Source organism: Anabrus simplex, chromosome 2 (genome assembly GCF_040414725.1).
Source record: "Anabrus simplex isolate iqAnaSimp1 chromosome 2, ASM4041472v1, whole genome shotgun sequence".
NCBI classification, from domain to species: Eukaryota; Metazoa; Arthropoda; class Insecta; order Orthoptera; family Tettigoniidae; genus Anabrus; species Anabrus simplex.
In genome coordinates this window covers 860,492,327-860,514,204 of record NC_090266.1, presented here as the reverse complement: position 1 = coordinate 860,514,204, position 21,878 = coordinate 860,492,327, and the positions used below count along the sequence as shown (strand labels likewise).

Below are 21,878 nucleotides of genomic sequence, written 5' to 3'. Positions count from 1 at the left end.
GGGGGGGGGGGGGGTGAAAGGATTGAAAAAATAGTTGAATTATTTGTGTGAGAATGTACCATATACAAACCCAAAAATCGGAAGATATTAAAAACGTGAAAACTGGTATTTGGAATCTGCTTTAAAAATAAGGAAATACGCAAACACGCGTTAGCGAGGAGGGGAGGGGGGGAGGGGAATCAACTTGGGGGATGAAAACGGAGATGAATTCCTTTTACGAGGATACATATATCTCAAAAACTGAAGATGTTACAGACATGAAAATTTGCATTTGGAATTTTCTTTCAAACTAAAGAAACACGTAATCTGTTGTCTTTGGAAAATCCACATTAGGTGGGGTGTGAATGAATTGAAAAATTAGTTGATTTCTTTGTGTGAGGATACTTATATCTCAAAAAATTAAATATGTTGTCCGGCTCCATGGCTAAATAGTTAGCGTGCTGGCCTTTGGTCACAGGGGTCCCGGGTTCGATTCCCAGCAGGGTCGTGAACTTTAATCATCATTGGTTAATTTCCCTGGCACGGGGGCTGGGTGTATGTGTTGTCTTCATCATCATTTCATCCTCATCACGACACCCAGGACGCCTACGGGCATCAAATCAAAAGACCTGCACCTAGCGAGCCGAACCCGTCCTGGGATCTCCCGGCACTAAAAGCCATACGCCATTTCATTTCAACTAAAAATGTTAAAGACGTGAACACTGGTATTTGGAATCTCATTAAAAAATAAAGAAACGCACACTTTTGGGAAGGGGGGATCAACTTAACGGGTTAGGAAGGGGGTGAAAAAGGAGTTGAATTACTTTCATGAGTATAATTATGTCTCAAAAACTGAAGCTGTTACAGACGTGAAAGTTGGTATTTTGAATGGTTACGTCTCAAAACTCACGGGATATAATTAGTAACAAACAGTATCAAAACTCACGACTACAAACTGGTAGCTAAAGTAAACCTTCTAATGAGTCTCAAAATTCACGAATCCGGACAGCAGGTGCTTGTGATGACTGCAGGAGGATGAGGTGCGCGGTGACTCACGCTTCCCTTCAACCCATGTTTTTCCACCGACTTCGGGCGGTCACCCTGGTAGCAGATTGCCTATCAGTTGTTTATCTAGTCTTTTCTTAAATAATTTAAGAGCCCCTTGGGCCCCTTTTTAGTCGCTTCTTACGACAGGCAGGGGATACTGTGAATGTTATTCTGCCACCCCAACCCACGGTGGGTAAATAATGGTTAGTGAACGAAAGAGACCGAGGTGTATTATTATCATTATTTTAAAAATATTTTGCTGTTGTCTTAAACTTAATTTAATGCATTTCTTACCTTCCACATAAATTTATAATACTGACATGTGGTCTGGTGCAGGTCTTTAGAGTTGACGCCGTATAGATGACCTGCACGTCTGTGAGGATGAAGCCCTACCAAAGATGAAGTCTAATGCTGAAGACGGCACGAACACCCAGTCCCCGAGCCATAGGAATTAACTAATGAAAGTTAAAATCTCCCACCCGACCGGAAACCGAACTCGGGACCCCTTGGACCAAATGCCAGCATGCTAGCCATTTATGCATGCAGCTGGACGACATAAAATTAAAGTAGGTATATTCCCCACTGCTAGTTAAAAGAAAGTGTCAGTAGTTAGTATTGGGGCTTAGTTCCATAATGCGGCCAGAAGGCGGCATTTACTAGAATAAGGAATTTTATTTAGAGATATTAGATGTCAAGCCAGTTAATTCACTCATTTAGTTTCAACATTCGGAGATTCATTTGGGAAAAGGCGTATTTCTAATTTTCGTAAGCGTTCATCTATTCGCTTACTTCAGTCGGTTATCTACCAGACATATTTAAACCGAAAAAATATCCGTGTCGCATCCTATTATTCCGCGCGATATAACTGAATTATATTTGAAACTCATTCGATTATTTTATTTGATTATTTATTCGATTATTAAATAATCGAATGGAAGTTATTTGATTATTAAAAGTATTCCATTAACCCATCACTAATAGGGTGGACATTTAACCATTCAAAGAAGGACTGGCCCTGCTCATGAGTTTTGAGACTGGTGCAGGTAGAGAAACTTGTTCTCACTAATCCTCTTCCTGGAATTCGTGAGTTTTGAGACTCGTGAGTTTTGAGACGACACGTTTTGAATTTCCTTTCAAAATAAAGACAGATTTGTTTGTTTTCGGAAAGTCCACTTATGTCGGTGGAGGGGTGGAAAGAAGTGAGGAAGACTAAGTTGAATAATTCTTACGAGTATACATTTATCTCAAAACTGAAGGTGTAACAGACGTACAGGCATGAACACTGGTATTTGAATATCCTTTAAAAATAATGAAACACGTATATTTTTGCTTTCGGAAAATCTAATTGAGGGGCTGAAAAGAATTGGAAAAGTGGGTGAATTTTTAAAATGAGTACCGGTATATCCACATTATATGTCGTCCGGCTCCATGGCTAACTGGTTAGCGTGCTGGCCTTTGGTCACAGAGGTCCCGGGTTCGATTCCCGACAGGGTCAGGAATTTATCCATCATTGGTTAATTTCCCTGGCACCGGGGCTGGGTGTATGTGTTGTCTTCATCATCATTTCATCCTCATCACGACGCCAAATCAAAAGACTTGCACCTGGGGAGCCGAACCCGTCTTGGGATCTCCTGTCACTAAAAGCCCTATGCCATTTCATTTTACATTATATGTCTAAAACTTAACTGCTAGAGACAAGTCTTTTAATAATACAGGAACCTGTAGGCCTTTTTTTTTTTTTGTTTTCAGAGAGGGCACATAACAGGGGGTGAAAAAGTAGTGAAAAATAGTTGAATTATTTTTTTAAGAGGATACTCATATCTTAAAATATCAAAATGTTACAGACGTGAAAATTGATTTTTTGGAATCTCATTTAAAAGTAAGGAAACATGTACTTTTGTTTTCAGAAAATACACTTAGATAGGAGTAGGGGAAGGACTGATCAAGGGGTTGTATTCTCTTTTGTGGGGATACTTATGTATATCTCAAAAGTTGAATATGCTACAGATATTGGAATAGGTATTTGGAATCTCCTTTAAAAATATACAAACATGTTCTATGAGGCATGGTCGTCTTAGCCCCAAAAGGTAATGCCACAAACATGGTTTACCAAGAATTTCAGGGGTAAATGAAACTCAATTTTTGGGTGAGTTTTTATACTTTAGGAATTTTCAGATAGTCTCTTAGTACAATGCCTAGGAACGATTACTCTGAACAAATTACGAAATCCACGCGAGCGAAGCCGTGGGTAATTGCTAGTAATAATAATAATGTTATTGGCTTTACATCCCACTAACTACTTTTATGGTTTTTGGAGACGCCGAGGTGCCAGAATGTAGTCTCGTAGGAGTTATTTTACGTTTCAGTAAATCTACCGACACAAGGCTGATGTATCTGAGCACCTTCATTTACCACCGAACTAAGCCAGAGTCGAACCTGCCCAGTTGGGGTCAGAAGGCCAGCGCCTCAACCGTCTGAACCACTCAGCCCAGTTAAGCGTTTTAAATAAATAGATTAGGCTCAGATACTTGCTCCCTATGCCTACACCGTTTAAGTCACATTTAACTTTCTTAGGTTATATTTGGAAAGGTTTTAGGGCATAAACTCTTACATATTTTGCACTTCCTTAGGTAATAAGCTTTCAAATCTTAATGATGAGTGAACAGCACAGACCTATGACAGGTTTTGCATTATCAAGATAGGGATCAGCAGGAAAAACTGAATAAACATAGCAGCAAGATCCCAAAGCAATAACAGGGTGCCTTTTGGCAATGATATAAGTTTATTTAGAGAGGTTATTAATACTAGTCAGTACTAGGGCTTCATGGATTTCCATAAAACTCACAGTGACCTAGTTTGTATTACACACACAAAAAAAAAAAAAAAAAACCACATTTAAAAAACTACTACTACAATAACAATAATTAATAATAATATCTTTACCAGGTTGGGTACTCTGGATGCTGGGGGAGGGCTGTGGGGAGGAAAGGTTAATCTCACAATACAAGAACGAATATTTTGGTCATGTTTATTACAAATACTACTTCTATTCTATACCATTCACTACCATAACAGAGTCTGCAGTCTTTAATTATTATCAACACAGTTTGTAAATAAACTGAAGGGCATTATATATATCCTTTACTGGAGAAATCAAAAATAGAATTTAAATGTATGGTACATAACTAAATATTTTTAAAAATACAAAATGTACACAACTGAAAATAAAGCGTATCTATACTGTATATAATAAAGTAGAATATACATTATATTAGCATGTATCACAATTACTGAGAAAGAACAGAAGCAACCTTGCTAGCAGCATCTAATGAAAGGCAACGACAAGTACATGCAGTCACAGGGCACTCTGAGTGCTCCCTAAACCAGTGAGTCATATGAGCAGCATGTCCACCATGTCGGCAAGTCTGGCACCAAGTAAACCAAGATGAAAACTCTGCTAACTTATTGCTAGTGTGTCGTCCATTACTGTTGGTGCTAGTACTGGTACTGTTTTGCAGGCCTGAGGCAGTACCCATGTTCATAAGACAGATGGCACACCGTGGCAATGGTTTGCGGCACTGAGGACAAGCTGACATCTGAAAAAAGAAAGTATTTTACTTCAATAGGATGGAGTCATAATACAGAACAAATTGCTAATGTGTGATTTAGTGTTGGTTTCCTAATTAATATATTTTGTCTTTCCTTTCTGTTTCAAGAGGTTGAGGTGAAGAAGAAGAAGTGCCTGGGTATGAAAGGGACTAGCTACAATATACATATAAGGGAAACAATAAACAAGAGAACAAAAGATTAATAGCAAAAGTATGATTCAGTACTGTGCAGTATAGGAAAATGCCTATTTAAAGAAAAAGGGGGGGAGGGGGGTGGATGGGGAAATCCAAAACAGTATTCAGTATTCATTTGGTTATAAAATCTTCTCTGAACCAAAACATTCAATATTTAGTATATTGTAATTATTGCAGTATTAATACATAAACAACATTTTTGATCCTTTCAATGTCTCTAAAGAGTTGTATTTTGCACTAGCACACACAGAAGGAAACCAATGAAGTATACTACTACTACTACTACTACTACTACTACTACTACTACTACTACTACTACTACTACTACTACTACTACTACCACTGCTACTACTACTATCATTACTACCACCACCACCACCACCACCACCACTACTACTACTACTACTACTACTACTACTACTACTACTACTACTACTACTACTACTACTACTAATACTACTTGTTTCTGAGAACTGGAGTATATCACACTATAACACTCAAGTTTAACCATTGGGATTAGCGATAAGAGTTATCTATCTAATGTCCTTTCAATTACTATCAATTTGAACAGATGTCAGGGTGATATAATTTTGAACTGCAGGAGTTTTTTAACATGGAAGCTAACACACACAGATGTGTATTTAAACATCCTCAAATGCCCTTGACCTCAGCCAGGACTGAATCTGCCATCGCAGGAACAGAAGGATTACAACTGCATCCTGAGGTGATTTGCCTGAGGTTCCCAATGTCCACAGTCTCAGTTTGAGGTTAATTTAACATATGCTTATCATATATCTCTATTATAAAACTAGGACAATCAAACAACTAAAGTAAGAAAATTAGTACAGTAGAGACTTGATTATCTAAGTCCTGATCAAAACATTAAATAACTATTGTGTTTCCATCAGCACCAACAATTAAATTATTTCACAGCTCGATTCTCCCTAATGGTTCTCTTCTACTTGGTATCACACTGAATGTGCAAACCAATGACTTAATTATTTCGTGGGTTGAGTTATTTGTCACAAACCACTATCCAATTGCTGTTTTGCAGCTTGTAGTCACTATGTTGGCTGTCGGTCAAATGAGGGGAAAAAGAAAACATGTGGTGGTACGATGAACAGTATGAATTAACTGATGAAGCTATTATCAGTCTAATATCCCAAGACAAAAATGAGGAAGATGATGATATAAACAATGTAGAAACCAAAATCAGTCATACCGATGGTTTGAACGTGATCAAAAGACACTGCTCTACACAGAACAGCAAGACAACATATCACTGGCTCGTATTATGATGCTGCAATGTCTATGCACCATGACAGCAAAAAAGCAAGGAAGCATAATCAAACAAGACTGTTGTAGATTTATTTATGAAATTATGAGATTTCAGTGAACTGTACATTCCTGCATTTATTAAATGTTCCATATTTTTAAATGCCTAAGAGTTCATATTAACTTGATTTGTCCAAAGAGCAAAGAGTTTATCTAATTTCTAATCAAAACAAGGTTTTAGTAACCATACGTTCTTATCAGAGTTTTTTTGTTATCTGATGTAGCCTTGGTCTACATTAACTTGGATAAAAAGCGATTTACTAATTAGAGCACTGCATTCCAATTGCTCTATTGATATTTTTCTGATGTAAGAATCTTTCTTTGGACATATGTTTTGCAAAGCATTTTATAAAAAAATGATACGTGTAATAAAAGCTGACGAGTCACGTAGCTGGAAGCTTGTATTTGGAAGAAGGCGGCTTTGAATCCTACCAATGGCAGTCCGGAAGATGTTGTTCTATGGTTTACCATTTTCATACCAGGCCTTATTCATTGTTTCAATAAACCTGAATATGCTCAAGGAGTGCCGTTAGAAAACTAAAATAACTTGTAACATACACAGCCCATTTTGAACCTTGGCTTGCCAAGATGACTGCTGCTCAGCCAGATATCCTACAGATGTCACAAGGCTATTTGGTTGGACTCAAGAAACTGAGTGAACCCTGTTCCAGTGCTCAGTACAAAGTTAAAATCCCAGAATTGGCTGGGAATCATACCCGAAGCTTCCAAGTATGAGGTAGGCAGGCTACCTGTACACCACACGGCGAGAAGAGTTCACTGTTAAAGCAATAAAAATAAAAAGTAAATAATGATGGTAAACAAATTACATTACATAGCTATTATGAAAAATCAGAGTTGAGACCTAGCACATGACAAAGATAAATTAAAATCAAATACAGGCACACGGCGTACGCACGCATGCTTTCTCCCCCATTGAATTATTGATGGCCTGAAACTATCATCTCTGCAATATCTTTTCTTTGTCCGCTGCCCCCTGAAATGCCATTTCAAACCACTTCCTCTTGCCTTTTCCTATTGTAGGAAGTCCAATCATTGCTGATGAAATAATCACCTGTTTAATGCCATTGTGTCAGTGTGCAGGAAACCTTATCAGAAGTTGTCAGATGTGATCTTACAGGAGCGAGGATTAACAAATGTTGGGTCATATACTTTTAGATTACAGAACCTCTAGCAGTAGTTTTGCCAGCATAGAGAAAATGGATGGAAAGTCCTGCAAAAATAAAATAAAAACTCCTTAGAAACAGGATTTTCATGAGCCCAAATTTTAAAAATATATATTTTCAAAACTTGTTTCTTGGAATAGAACCATAACTTCTTTTACAAGCGGCTCATAAAACTGGGTTTATCTCTGGGAAAAAGAATGTATTTCCAACTTTCATATTGTTTCCTTTGCATAGATACATTTTGTACATAATTTATTTCTCTTTCTTCATTGTATTTTTAGGCAGAATACTGTTTAGAATTTAAAGCCTATTTTCAGTGTTAGTATTATAGAGAGTCATTTATATAAACTGTGGGGTTTTCAAAATGACCCCATTTCTGTCTGACAGCAGATACGAAGATGCGATTGCTTTCTAAATGTGAAGAAATTCTGGGTGATTCACTTACCAACAATACAAAAGTTATTCTTTGTAAGGCATTAATTGTTCCCTCAATTTTTCTTGTTGCTGGGTTGCTTGTTGTTTTACCGTACATTCGTTCATGATGTAGTATACAATGCTTTAGCACATGCATTTAATGAAAAATTACTGGATTACGAAGTCCATTGTAGCCAAGCAAAGTGAAGAGTATGGTGGGCACGATCCTCCTAACAAAGACATTACTGGCTATAGTGAGAAAGTTGGAAACAACTGGGTCTTTGTGGAGCGAGTCTAGCAAGCATCGCACATCAGGTTTGGTAGACATGGCAGGTGTTCAGATTCGTTTGCTTCCGTCTCCTAGGATATAGTAACGTCGCTTGTCCCAGGAGGTGGGGTATTCATATTCTGTACGTCAAAGAGCAACCGAGGTAATGAAACTACAGCCATACAAGACGACTGTCATTCACAAGTTGAAGGTGCCAGATAAGGAAAAACAAGTCCATTATGGAACATGGATCTTGGATTTTACTTTTTTTTTTTTTACAAGTGGCTTTACGTCGCACCAACGCAGATAGGTCTTATGGCAACAATGGGATAGGAAAGGGCTAGGAGTGGGAAGGAAGTGCCCATGGCCTTAATTAAGGTACAGAGTGGTGCAAAAATGGGAATCCACAGTAAACCACCTATAGGTCTGCTGACAGTGGGGTTCGAACCTGCTATCTTCTAAATGCAAGCTCACAGCTGCATGCCCCTAACAGCACGACTTGGTTTGTATTTTACTCCACGACTACTGGGAATTCTGAACATCAATTGGTTCACAGATGAGGCCTGGCTGGTTACATAATTTATGAAAATACCTGCATCTGATTACTATACGGTAATCATGAAAGATCCCTGCACCCAAGGAAGGTCAGAGTTTGGTGTGCAGTCTTGGCAAATTGAACAGGGGGTCTCCTTCTTGGATACGATGAACACAAGACATTTTTTCTGCAATTTGTCAAGCAACTAGATGCCACTGAGCTAACTCAGGGTTATATTCAGCAAGACTTGTCACATGTCAATTGAGTCTCTCGCTAAGATCAGCTACTTCTTTGAGAACAGAGTAATCTCTAAGAATTTTTGAATTAACAACATCAGATTATTTCCAGTAAGGTTACCTCAAGGATAAAGTGAATTGAAATCGAACATGAACAACTGAAGATGAGCAACATGGCTGAAATCAATGGAACAGACTAGGAAATATTACACGGAACTGCCAAAAGCACGGAGTGATGGTACACCTGAATCTACAGAAAGACTGTGGTCATTTCCAACATCTGCTGTGATGGTAAGTGAATCTTCCACAGTTTCTTCATATGGTATTTGAAACGTATTTGTATCTTCCTATCTCCTACCAGACAAAACTGGGGTCTTTTTGAAAACCACCCAAATCATATAAATCACCCTGTATTTCGTCCTTTCCACTGGAATATTAATTTAAAAAATAATTATATTTATTAATGGATTTGATATTAAATTTTAAAATTGATGCTATCCCTAAATTGTTGACAGATCTCTTTCCAGCTTCCCAGAAGAATCAGACATAAGATGTAACATGCCTATCTTTCTATGTAGTAAGAAAAAGACCAATATGATTTGCAGCTTTAACATGTCAAAACATCGTATTTCCATAATCAAATTCCTAATCCAAGCCATGAAATGTACATTGTTCTGGGAGACTTTGAGGCAAAAATAAGAAGTGTGTTTGGTGCTTCCACAGCCCAGATTAAGAGATGATATCTTTTGGGTTTATGCCATGTGAAAGAGATGAACTTTGGGAAAACTTTACCCAACATAATCCCTCTCTGACATTTTATACCATTAAGTAAATGAACCATATAAACAATCAGAGTGAAGGATTACAGCTCTGTGAACTACTCTGAAAAAAGAACTCGTTCTATCATCAATTCTCACTGTGGCCTTTGGCTGCCTGTAATAACATATCCTAATCATTCTAGTAGGAAAATATCTAAACATGATTACTTCAGCAGAATGATATCAGACCATCCTTCTTTCAATGCTCCACCCCTTCTTGATACTTTATCTACATGAGATCTTCTATGTTTCTTCTTAAGTTTTGCTATAACCTTTGATATCATCATCGTTATTTTATAGTTCCAGTTTCCCGGCCACTATTGGCAAGCTTCTTTCACACTGTCTTGTTGAGATACACCCTGTTTTTAATGATGTCCTCTAGTGCCCTGCCCCGATCTCAAAGGTCCATCTTTATGATGCCCATTCGGTGGGTTCTTGGTCTTCCCACCATCTGTTTTCCTGCCATGTGCCTCTCCAAGTTAACATAAGCTGTCCTTGTTGGCTCCATCCTCATTACATGACCGAACCACCACAATCTTGATATGCTGACCAGATCTAACAATACTGTCTCAATCCCAGCTTCCTTTCTCACCATGTCAGCCCTTAACTTGTCCAGTTTTGTTTTTTAAATTGTGGACTTCAGAAATTTCATCCCAGATGCCTGTAACCTTGAGTCCTTCTTAGTGATGGTGCATGTTTCAATACCATAGGTTCAGGTAATGACTGAACATCACCAGCTATGTTTTTTTGGTACTTTAGGATTCCATAGGAGTGCTCTTACTTGCTGGTAAAAGTGAGAGCTTTCTGCACTATTCACAACCTTCTTCGTGGCTAATGTGTCTCGAGAAATTACAGTGCTGAGGTATGCAAGTTTTCCACACATTTCAGTGGATGGATTCCTAACATGATGTTCACTGGTCATCCCTCTCTGTTTACTGCCATCACTAATGTTTTGGCTTTGCTTATCTTGAGATTGAATTCCTGGAACTTAACCTTCCATTCATTGAGTCTCAACTATAATAGTTTCTCCCCAGATCATCAGCAAAAGACACTGCATTAAGTTCACCACTGGCTTTCTTGTTGTTCTTCATTTTGCCATCCATGATGGTCGAAAGCAATAACGGAGATACTACACTGCCTTGCATGACTCCACTTTTGATCTGGAACCAGGATTAATGTCCATCACAGCTAGTGCAGTATTCATATTACATGTGAACTTCCCTCACCAGTGCCTCCAGCAATTCCCCTTTCTTAGGAATTCCAATATCTTCTCTCTTGCAATGCTATCACATGCCTTCTCAATATCCAGGAAGACCATGAACAAATCTTTGCCTTTCTCCCTATATTTCTCTATTAACATTCGGACACTGAAGATTAGGTCTGTTGTGGACCTATTAGGCCTGAAGCCATACTGTTCTTCTTCTAACATGACTGACAATCTACTGTCTAAGATCTTCTCGAGAATCTTAAGCCCACGACAAAGGAGAGTTATTTCCCAATAGTTCAACCATGTCTGTGAATTTCCTTTCTTGACAGGAGGCTAATGACACCTTTGCCCCAATCAGAAGATATCTTGTCATCCTTTCACATTGCATTGAGCACCCTGAGTAGCCACTGTAAAGCCAACGAGTATAAACAGAGGGGAACGTGCTTGCTTTTCTGCACATTCTGTCCCTGCCAGAATTGGAACTGCAGCTAGACTGAGCTAATTAGGATGACTATTTCATTACCTCTAGATGAATAAATATCATGCATGCATGCATGTCATTTTGGATTTACAGAGTCCATGAGCTTGTGATATACTGTATATTTCAAACATCCCTGCACAAAACTAATTTTGTGTCACGATTTGTGATAATTTCTCTCAGTAAGTTCTGAGTTCATGATTTATTTTCCTTTATGGTACTAGTTTCAACCGGGTTGGGACGTTAATGGTACCTTTCCATCTTCCTCTATCCAATGAACACTGCTTTTAATTGTGTTCCAATCCAGGTTCCTTCTTATTATGCCGTTCTTGATCAAGTCCAACCACTTTAGTCTGGGTCTATCTCTAGTTCTCCTTCCTTCAGTCTTAGCCTCCATCACCTGCTTCAGTATACTTCCCTCTTCCATCCTCTCAACCTGTCTAAACCATATCAGTTTATTCCTCTCCATTGTGTTGGGAAGCCTTTCCACACCAATTTCTTAAAAATTTTGTCTCACTGGCCTGAATTTTCCTCCCCTGTTTTTTTGTCAGTGTCAAAGTCTCAGTTGCATAAGCCAGTATGGCAAAACAATATTTTTATATACATTACCTCTTTAAATTTCCTTGGTACCTCGCTTCTCTCTTCCAGGTAATGTTCCTCGCACTCTGTTAAAATACATTTACCTGTTGTAACCTTTTATAGATCTTCCTGTCCAACCCTGCATCGTGCATCAGTTTGCTTCCCAAGTACTTGAAGCTTACCACAATATCAAAGTCTTGTCCCCCAATTTTTATAGTATCTTTCCCTTCTCTTGGTCCTTTAGTCAACACCATTGTTCTGCTTCTCACCATACTAATTTTAATTCCATAATTACTAAAACACTTACCGTATCCAACATGTCTAGTTATCCTTGAACTTCCTCTCTGTTTGCTCCCCAAACCACAATGCCATCTGCAAATCCTATCACCTTCAGTTCTCTGTCCCAATATTTTTTGCTTTGTCTCCTTCACAATTTCATCCATTACCATTACGAACAACAACGGCAACAGCACACTTCCCCGTCATAGACCAGTTACTTTCCAAAACCATTCTATCCTCTCCATAGGGGCCTGGATATTGCTGCAACAAGGTTGTACATTGCTTGCATGTATTCGATCTATTGTTTTCCAAATTTTTTCTGCTTTATGACTTTCCATACATTTGATCTGGCGATGGTATCATATGCCTTTTTTAAATCATGGAATGTCATTACCGTTTCCCCTCCACATTCTCATTCATTGTCGCACACTGAAGATGGAGTCTACTGTTGATCTTCCATTTCAAACCCACATTGCACACCTTTTAACTATCAATAATATAATAATGTTATTGGCTTTACGTCCCACTAACTAATTTTTCAGTTTTCGGAGATGCTAAGGAGCCGGAATTTAGTCCCGCAGGAGTTCTTTTACGGGCCAGTGAATCTACCTTGATAATTATCACACACCTTCCTGTGACCCTTCTTAAATATTGATATTATTACTCCCTTACTTTAGTCATCTCACATAGATTTTTCTTTCTAATTAAATATAAAGGTCCTGTTGCCTTTATCATACCCATATTCATGTTTATCTATCTTAATGTTTATGTATTACACACACCGTGCGAGTTGGCCGTGCATTTAGGGGCGTGCAGCTGTGAGCTTGCATTCAGGAGATAGTGGGTTCGAGCCCCACTGTCGGCAGCCCTGAAGATGGTTTTCCGTGGTTTCCCATTTTCACACCAGGCAAATGCTCGGGCTGTACCTTAATTAAGGCCACAGCCGCTTCCTTCTTACCCCTAGGCCTTTCCTATCCCATCGTCGCCATAAGACCTATCTGTGTCGGTGCGACGTAAAACAAATTGTAAAAATATAAATATATTACACACTGCTAGGATCTTGAACATATGCCCCCTATAAACAAGGACACATGAAGATTCAATGAGTAAATTACCATTGGGCCAAGATATTCTATAATTTTTAGATTGATGCTTTCACGGCCCGCAATGGTAGACATGATAATAAGCTTTAGGGCTTTTACCATGTCAGAAAACAAGGTGAAATTGTTTATGTTTTGCAGAAAATTTTGCTCTGCATCTTTGGAAGAAAATCCTGTTTATTCACGAGCAAGATTTCCCTAATAATGAAAGTTCCAAACACAAAGCATCATTTTGCAGCAATTTATAAAATGTCCCGGTTTTCTTCCTTAAAATAACAAAATAGGAATGATGTTTGTAGTTTCTTTGAACACAACTCCACCAAAGAGAAACAATGATCAACTGCTAATTCAGCTCTCTAGCTCCCAAGACTTTATCATCTATGCATGGCAAAAATATATGGGTGCAACAGGGAAAAAAATGTAAGCTCTTTCAAGAATGCAATACAAATTATGCTGCATGAGAAGAACAGTGGTTATGATGTTGAAAATTGCACGGAAGTGGCCTTCCTAAAATGCCTTACTGTGCAAAATTGCTGTGTCCAGAACACTTTGTTGTTAACCCTCAGTACTATTTTCAATGTTGGCAAGTACTAATATTCTCCAGTTAGTATGAAGTGTCCTAAAATTCGTTGTATCTGTAAAACATTTTACTGCTGAAGGGCAGTACAGTGGGACAAATGTATTTTAATTGTTTCCTAGAAGTTTAAGAATAATTTAACATCATTGTTTTCCAATCTGTAGTGTGTTTATTATTGAAATGCAAGCTGAATGAAAAGCTAATAATAATTTCCCTGTTTGTAATGCTAAAATAATGAAACTAGAAATCACAAAGAAATTTGCATAGCATTTTCAGAATTTCACTGTTTAATCATGAATAAATTCACATATGACTTTCAGAACTTAACTCCTTAGTCTCTTTTAAAAATACACTATTGTTATTAACATTCCTGACACATCTAGCACATCAACCAAAAGGTCTGAAAAACCCCGGCAGAACATATCACTCATTTGCTAGCAACTTTGTACTGCAGTGTATCTGGCTGGTCGAATGACTGCTTGCAGTAAATTTAGTGAACAAAACTTGAGTGCAACACGGACCCATTTTCAGACTACTTACCTTTGCAGCTCTTGAGCAATACCAAGACAAACGAACAGGCTTTAACCTTTTCCATCCCATGCCCGAGTTAACTCGGATGTCAGCATCTCTCCCGCTGTCCCAAACACGACTTAACTCGGATTTCAAGCACTGCACTCTTCTCCACATTTTAGTCCAGTCTGACGCTGTAATTTTGTAGTTCATTACATGCTCTGTTCAGACGACGGACAATTCCTAACTCGCCTTATCGTATTTTGACAAAAATTATGTGCATTGTGCTTTTCTTTCACAGCTGTCCTCTAAGATGAGTGCGCAGAAGTGTAAACAAAGCATGAAAGAAGATTATATTTTAGAAACGTTAGAGAATATTGATGAGCCTGACTTTTATGAGTATAGTGAAGATAAGTTGTAGTAGAACAAGCTGTAAACATTTGTCAAGTTCTGGTAAAAGTGCCAAGAGAAACACTATTGCTAATGTCGTACCATGACTGACCAGTAGCTAATACAAGTTATTTTTAGCCTATTTCAACCAATGTCCAAACATCAAGAAAAATCTGGTATGCGACATGCATAATGTTTTAAAAAACTTGGGAGTGAAAAGGTTAGCCATTGCACATAGTGACATCCAGTCAGCCGACTTTCTCATCCTCGACCAAATTGAGATCTCCCTACAGAGACACGTCCCTTGTCGGTTATGAAATTTATTACACCACATTTACTGATAATGAAGAGGAGGGTTGATTTCAAAAATGGACAAACTACAAATTTGCAGTGAAATATAGATTCATTTCTGGTCGCACTGCAAAAGCTGTAAACATGATTTGAAAAATAAGTGCTAAAATTGATTGGAAAACCAAGACTATTCAAATTCAAAGCTGTGTTCTATCTTACACAGTAATTGCTCCATTGCTTTCTAAATAATGTTCTATATCCTCAAGCATTGCATTTTTTGGAAAATGTAATGGTATACAAATGACAATGACACTGTAAAATAAGATTCATCCAATTCATTCAATAACAATATTTTGAAACATTTTCTAAATCTGAACTATTCTAGAAAAAATATAGATGACTTATTTACTTGCAGTCTACACATTTTATGACGTACAGACTGTTTATATGACATACTCTTGACCATGTTAATTTCTTTTTAAAAACTACTGTATTTGTTTTTTGTCGCAATGACACAAGCAGTTTACTAATATTAAAGTTATACAATGACCTGGTCAGAAATAAATTAGAATACTGTACACCTTAGTAATAAAAGAATAATATCAAAACCACTGAAGTAATCCAAACCAAATTTATATCATTATTACAAGAAATTCAGTTTTTTCTTGTCCACAATGCATATCAAATTCCCACTTTTCCACTTAAGATCTATTGTTTAACTACATATCACTTGAGAATATATTACAAAATTCACAGATATTATTAAGGAAAGTTTTGAATGATGAAACAGGGGTATCACAGTTGCTGCAACATATTTCTTTTTATGTTCCTCCAGTTAGACCACACATGCATACACTTTTTCTTAACAAATAATCTAGATTGTCACACCACACTAACTTGCCTTTTATCAAAATTCTATCCAAACAGGTACTTTTTGGGTTTAATAACCTGTAATGATTTAGATTTACTTCGGGCACAACAAAGGAATTTCCCAAACTTTTACTGATTTCATTGTCCACTTTGGTATAGTGTTATTTAATGTTACAAATAGTTTTGTAAGTTTTTCTCTCCTATACATATTCATATTATCGAGATGTAGATTTGAATGCATATAATGTAATATTTACTCATTGTTTATTAATCTCATGTTGCCATTTGATTTACAATCTTAATAGTTTTTAGTTTGTTTATTAATTATTCTGATTCCCTTAAATATTCTAAGAGTTACCTACTAGTAATAATTGAAGCGATGTGCTGAATAAGGGTCTAACCACCAAAAACTCTATTATGAGTTAATTGCGAAAAATGCCATCTTGGACTGGAGTTAGATCCCTTTTCCGCACCAGACAGAAGTTCTCCACCCTCTAGCACAGCAACAAGTTCCAAATTCTTCCACATGACTACGCCACTATGCAGGAACGTCCATACAGATCCTTATTCCGATGAAACCTTGCTTTCGGAAAAAATGCAGGTTAGATCCCTTTTCGGCGCATCGCTTCAATTGATATGTACAAATACTGTGTGTAAAGAAGGTACTCTTTGGGTTTCATTACCTGTGTACTTTGAATTGGAAAATAAATAAATGAATGTCTTATGGCAACAATGGGATAGAAAAGGGTAAGGAGTGGGAAGGAAGTGACCATGGTCTTAATTAAGTTACAGCCCCAGCAATTGCAGGGTGTGAAAATGGGAAATCGAGTAAACAGCTATGTGATCCAAACCGCGTAGTCACTCGCTTGATCCCCACATTCCTCCTCAACTGTATGGGGCCAGTAACTTTCAAAGAGAAGGGACAAAGTCTGCAAAAGCGATTTTATTGACAGGCCACATTGTGAAGTGTTCCATTAGTCCCCCTGACACCAGTCCCGTCAGCAGCATGAACAACTGTTCCAGTCTTCAGAGAAATGCTCCAAGAGGAAGTAGATGTTGATATGAGTACTTACTGAACATGAATAATTTAATTTATGAACGTATAGCCCCAGCAATTGCCTTGTATGAAAATGGGAAACCATGCAATACCATTTTCAGGGCTCTAGACAGTGGGTTTCATATCCACCATCTCCTGAATCCATACTCACAGTTATGTGATCCAAAGTGCGTAGCCATCTCTCTTGGTAGCCATGGAAGAGGAGGAAATTTGAATGGTGAAAATAGTGAGAGTGAAAATTAACTAGAAATGGCAGAAACTGATTTACTACAGAACAGAGATCAGAAGAAGAGGTAACTCAATACCTTACCTATGATGATATACCTCATCAAAATAATTCTTACCGGAAAATGTAATATTACAGCCTCCTGAAAACTAATGTATGCAAGCTAACATATTGAGACTCTTTTGCTGAATGTAAAAACTACAGCAACGAGTCTCTCATCTCCCATGGAAGCTTGGTAAGAAAATCAATATTTTGTGCTATCTACAACCTTTAAAGCAATTACTACCAAGAATTATGAAAGCAGAGACAGATTTAGCAAGGTAAGATATTGATAATAATACAGTGCTTGTTGATTCCAATTATGTTTTGAATCACTGATACATAGTAAATGCCCATTTATAATACACTAGCAGGAAAAAAATCCACACCATGAAATAAGAAATGTAGGATATGGAAATTTTGGCAATATACTACTCGAGGTAACATATTTAACTGATTAAAGGTACAAGACTATAGGTTAATATCCACGCAAGAAAAGTAATAGCAAATTTGCAATGTTGGTCCATTAATAACTGGTGTAATCGCCTGACTCCTGAATACAGGCATGCAAACATGCATGCATTGTGTTGTACAGGTGCCAGATGTCAGATTGTGGGATGGAGTTCCATGCCTGTTGCACCTGGCCGGTCAATACAAGGATGGTTAATGCCGATTGTAGATGACGCTCAAGTTGTCGTCCAATGATGTCCCATACGTGCTCGATTGGGGACAGACCCGGGAATCGAGCAGGCCAAGGCAACTTGTCAACACTCTGTAGAGTAGATTGGATTACAACAGCGGCATGGGGGCGTGAATTATCCTGTTGGAAAACATCCCCGGGAATGGTGTTCATGAATGGCAGAACAACAGGTCAAATCACCAGATGGACGCACACATCTGCAGTCAGAGTGCGTGGGATAACCACGAGAGTGCTCCAGCTGCCATGGAAATTGCTCCCCAGACCAGAACTCACGATGTAGGTCCAGTGTGTCAATGCCGCAAACAGGTGGAATGCAGGCGCCCACCTGGCCTCCTTCTAACCAACATACGGCCATCACTGGCACCAAGGCAGAACCAGCTTTCACCAGAAAACGACGATGGTTTGGGGTAAGTGGAATGCACGCCGCAGGGCATCTGGCTCAGAGCTGTCCTTCAAGTAATCAATTTGGAACAGTTTGTTGCATGGTGCCAATTGCTGCTCAAACCGCTGCTCCAGACACAGTCCGCTACACCACAGCCATATACCGAATACGGCAGTCCACCCTCTCGGTGGTGCCATGGCGACGTCCGGATCTCGGTCTTCTTGCGAGCTTACCTCCTCATGACCACTGCTGCCGGCACACATGCACAGTGGAGACGTTCCTGCCAAGTCGTTCTGCAATAGTGCAGAAGAAAAATCCACCTTCACGTAGCCCTATTATATGGCCTCATTCAACCGCAACGAGCTGTTGATACTGGCCTCTTCGTCATCGTAAAGGCATTCTTGACCCACTCGCAGTCACTCCCCACAATTTCACAGGTAATTAACGCTCTCGCTCAGTACAGGCCGTATTTAAAGCAAACCTGATGTGCAATGTCATGGGGCCGCTATTAGTGCCATGCTAATGCGATTTGTGGGAAATTTGAATCGTCATCTTTTAGATGTACAAACATGCCTACCAATGTACGTTAATCTAGCACAACCCCTTCTTGGTGTTTGGATATTTTTTTCCGCCAGTGTATATGCAAGACATTCATTTTCGATTAAAAAAACTTATTAAACAAATTATAGTGTTCCTAAGATGTATTAAATCACAGAAGTCACAAACGAACATGCATGACCTCTAACGTTCCTAAGACATACACCAACTCTCCAGGGTTAAACAAGTCATGTATGATGAGGATATCATAATTTAAAAAAAAATTAAAATATCATATTCCATTAATGATCATTCGGTACTGCTGAGACTGCTACACCTAGAATACAGTTGCAGCTTAGTATTATCTTGTCACCCAGAGTATCATAAAAAATCTTGAATCTAATATCAAACAGAACTTCTTGATTTAGTCAGTTTTCTGCATCTTGATCCAAATTGGTTAATCAGTCAAACTTCACTCTTTGTGAATGATGTGGAATCAAAGATAACATTCCAAATGTTATTTGCTTTATGTCACACTGACAAAGATAGGTCTTATGATGACGATGGGATAGGAAAGGTCTAGGAATGGGAAGGAAGTGGCCGTGACCTTCAGTAAGATACAGCCCCAGCATATGCCTGGTGTGAAAATGGGGAAACCACGGAAAACCATCTTCAAGGCTGCCAACAGTGGGGTTCAAACCCACCATATCCCAGATGAAAGCTCACAGCTGCGCGCCCCTAACCGCACGGCCAACTCACCCAGTAACATTCCAAATGAAGAGGGTGAGACTGGCCGAGTAGGACTCCAGGTTAAGGATCTACCTTCTATGTTAAAGTTTGCAAGATTAAACCCTGACATAGCTGGCATTTAACCCTTTAGTGTCCAATTTTGCACTCATTCCAAAATTGCTTATATGCAGTTCAGGTCCTATGTCGCACGTGGTCCTACATAAATTTCAAGTGAGATTTCTTGTAAATTTGCAGGAAAATGGAGGATATACCTACCTTACCTTGTATGTAGTGTAACTATTCCTCTATTCACTTTTTGTTTTAGAAGTGATATTTCTGGAAATGCACCACTTATGGAATAATGTTTATGTTCTGCAGCAACATGGTATATACTAGCCATGGTATGAACCGACAATATTTACGTCTTTACTTTTAAAGTTGCTTTACGTTGCAACAACAGAGATAGGTCTTATGGTAATGATGGGATAGGAAAGAGCTAGGAAGGAAGCGACTGTGGCCTTAATTAAAGTACAGCCCCAGCATGTGCCTGGTGTGCAAATGGGGAAACCATGTAAAACCATCTTCAGGGCTGCCGACAATGGCGTTCAAACTCACTATCTCCCGAATACAAGCTCACAGCTGTGAGCCCCTAACCACATGTCAGAGTATTGATTCGGATGTTTTTATCTCATAGGGGAGCTACACATTACTGATGCCCGACACAACAAGAAAACATAACATAGAGCTGTATGTTCAGAAAGGAAAGTGAAAGGTGGTTGAAGTCATTTTTCTGTGGAACCTGTTGAAGGAACCCAGGACTCCATCTCAAAAAGTGCACCCAAAACTAACAAATGATGAAAAAATATTGCTAAGATTGTAGTCAACTAATTAAGAATATAAAGTATGTACAGATTTGCCTTCAAATTGTTAATCATATAAAATAAACTTCTGTGTATTTTTTCTCATATTCGCATAATTTAAATTGAACCTGCAGGGGATGCAAGTGGAAACTTTTTTTTTTTTTTTTTTGCTAGGGGCTCTACGTCGCACCGACACAGATAGGTCTTATGGCGACGATGGGATAGGAAAGGCCTAGGAGTTGGAAGGAAGCGGCCGTGGCCTTAATTATGGTACAGCCCCAGCATTTGCCTGGCGTGAAAATGGGAAACCACGGAAAACCATCTTCAGGGCTGCCGATAGCAACATATTTGGACTCCAAAGTGTTAAGAGTGGTTTAACATCGCACTAACAGATTGAAGGTTTTTGGCAATGGATGGCAAAGGGCTAGAACTGGGAAGGAAGCGGACATGGCCTTAAGTAAGGTACAGCCCCAGCATTTTCCTGGTGTGAAAATAACCACAGAAAACCATCTTCAGGGCTGCAGATGGTGGAATTCAAATCCAGCATCTCCCAAATGCAAGCTCACAGCTAGGCAACCCTTACTGCACAGCCATCTCGCTCGGTTATTTTCATATTAATGACCCCAATATTCAGGGCAAAAGTATGGTACTTCAGCATCTTTCAGAACTGACAATCAATACAGAAGAAGGGTCAGGAGGCTAAGGTATAAACCAAATCCAAACACCAGAAACTACCCGCTGTACAGCTGTGAGATTCTAACCATTAACCAAATGCAACAAATTTTCATATAGCCATCTAATTGGTATTCTACTGTCAGGATCACAACTGATAGGATATGAAGAACAGCAGTTTGATGAATACAATTGTTATAAAACATAAAACATGAAACTATTCAATAAAATCATGCTGGTATTTTTGTATATAGAAGCATGATATGAACAGTGAAATCCTTTCAAAGAGATACCAATGAGTACATTTTTAATAGCAAATTTGGAACATGATTCCACCTTCAATCCTCCTTAAAATTAATCACTTACTGTGGTCTTCAAAAATATTCTAGGAAATAGGAAAAAACCCTCTCTCATAATCATCAAATTTGAGGGAATTTTAATTGGTAACTTCTGGAAAATCCAATAAAATATTTCAATCAAAAGCTACTAGATTAAGTTGTATGTCACCATAAAAATGTTTCAAGATATTCCCAACAACTCTTGTAGACTAGCCTGACCACAAATACTGTTGCAAAATACTTGCCAAAATTCTGCCATTTTTCCCTCTGACACTAACTGGTGTCATATATGAGAACTACTTCTGTAAACAGTCTGCATTAACCTCCAAAGTGATTCTGTTCTATCTATCATCTCATAATTGTGGAATGAGGCGGTCATGAAAATCATTCTTGAATCAAGTAAAACTTTTGAGGGGGGTTCACTTTTTCAATACCAAA

General features: G+C 38.5%; 1 protein-coding gene across 2 annotated transcripts in view; it reads right to left on the bottom strand.

The window, feature by feature from the left end:
• Nucleotides 1-4,052: 4,052 nt before the first annotated feature.
• Nucleotides 4,053-21,878, bottom strand: part of mio (GATOR complex protein mio) — a 293,052-nt gene continuing 275,226 nt past the window's right edge. For both annotated transcript variants that reach the window (XM_067141591.2, XM_067141592.2), the window contains one exon: nt 4,053-4,622. In XM_067141591.2, the coding sequence (XP_066997692.2) occupies nt 4,314-4,622 (309 nt within the window). In that variant the 3' untranslated portion in view covers nt 4,053-4,313. The remainder of the gene's footprint in view (nt 4,623-21,878) is intronic.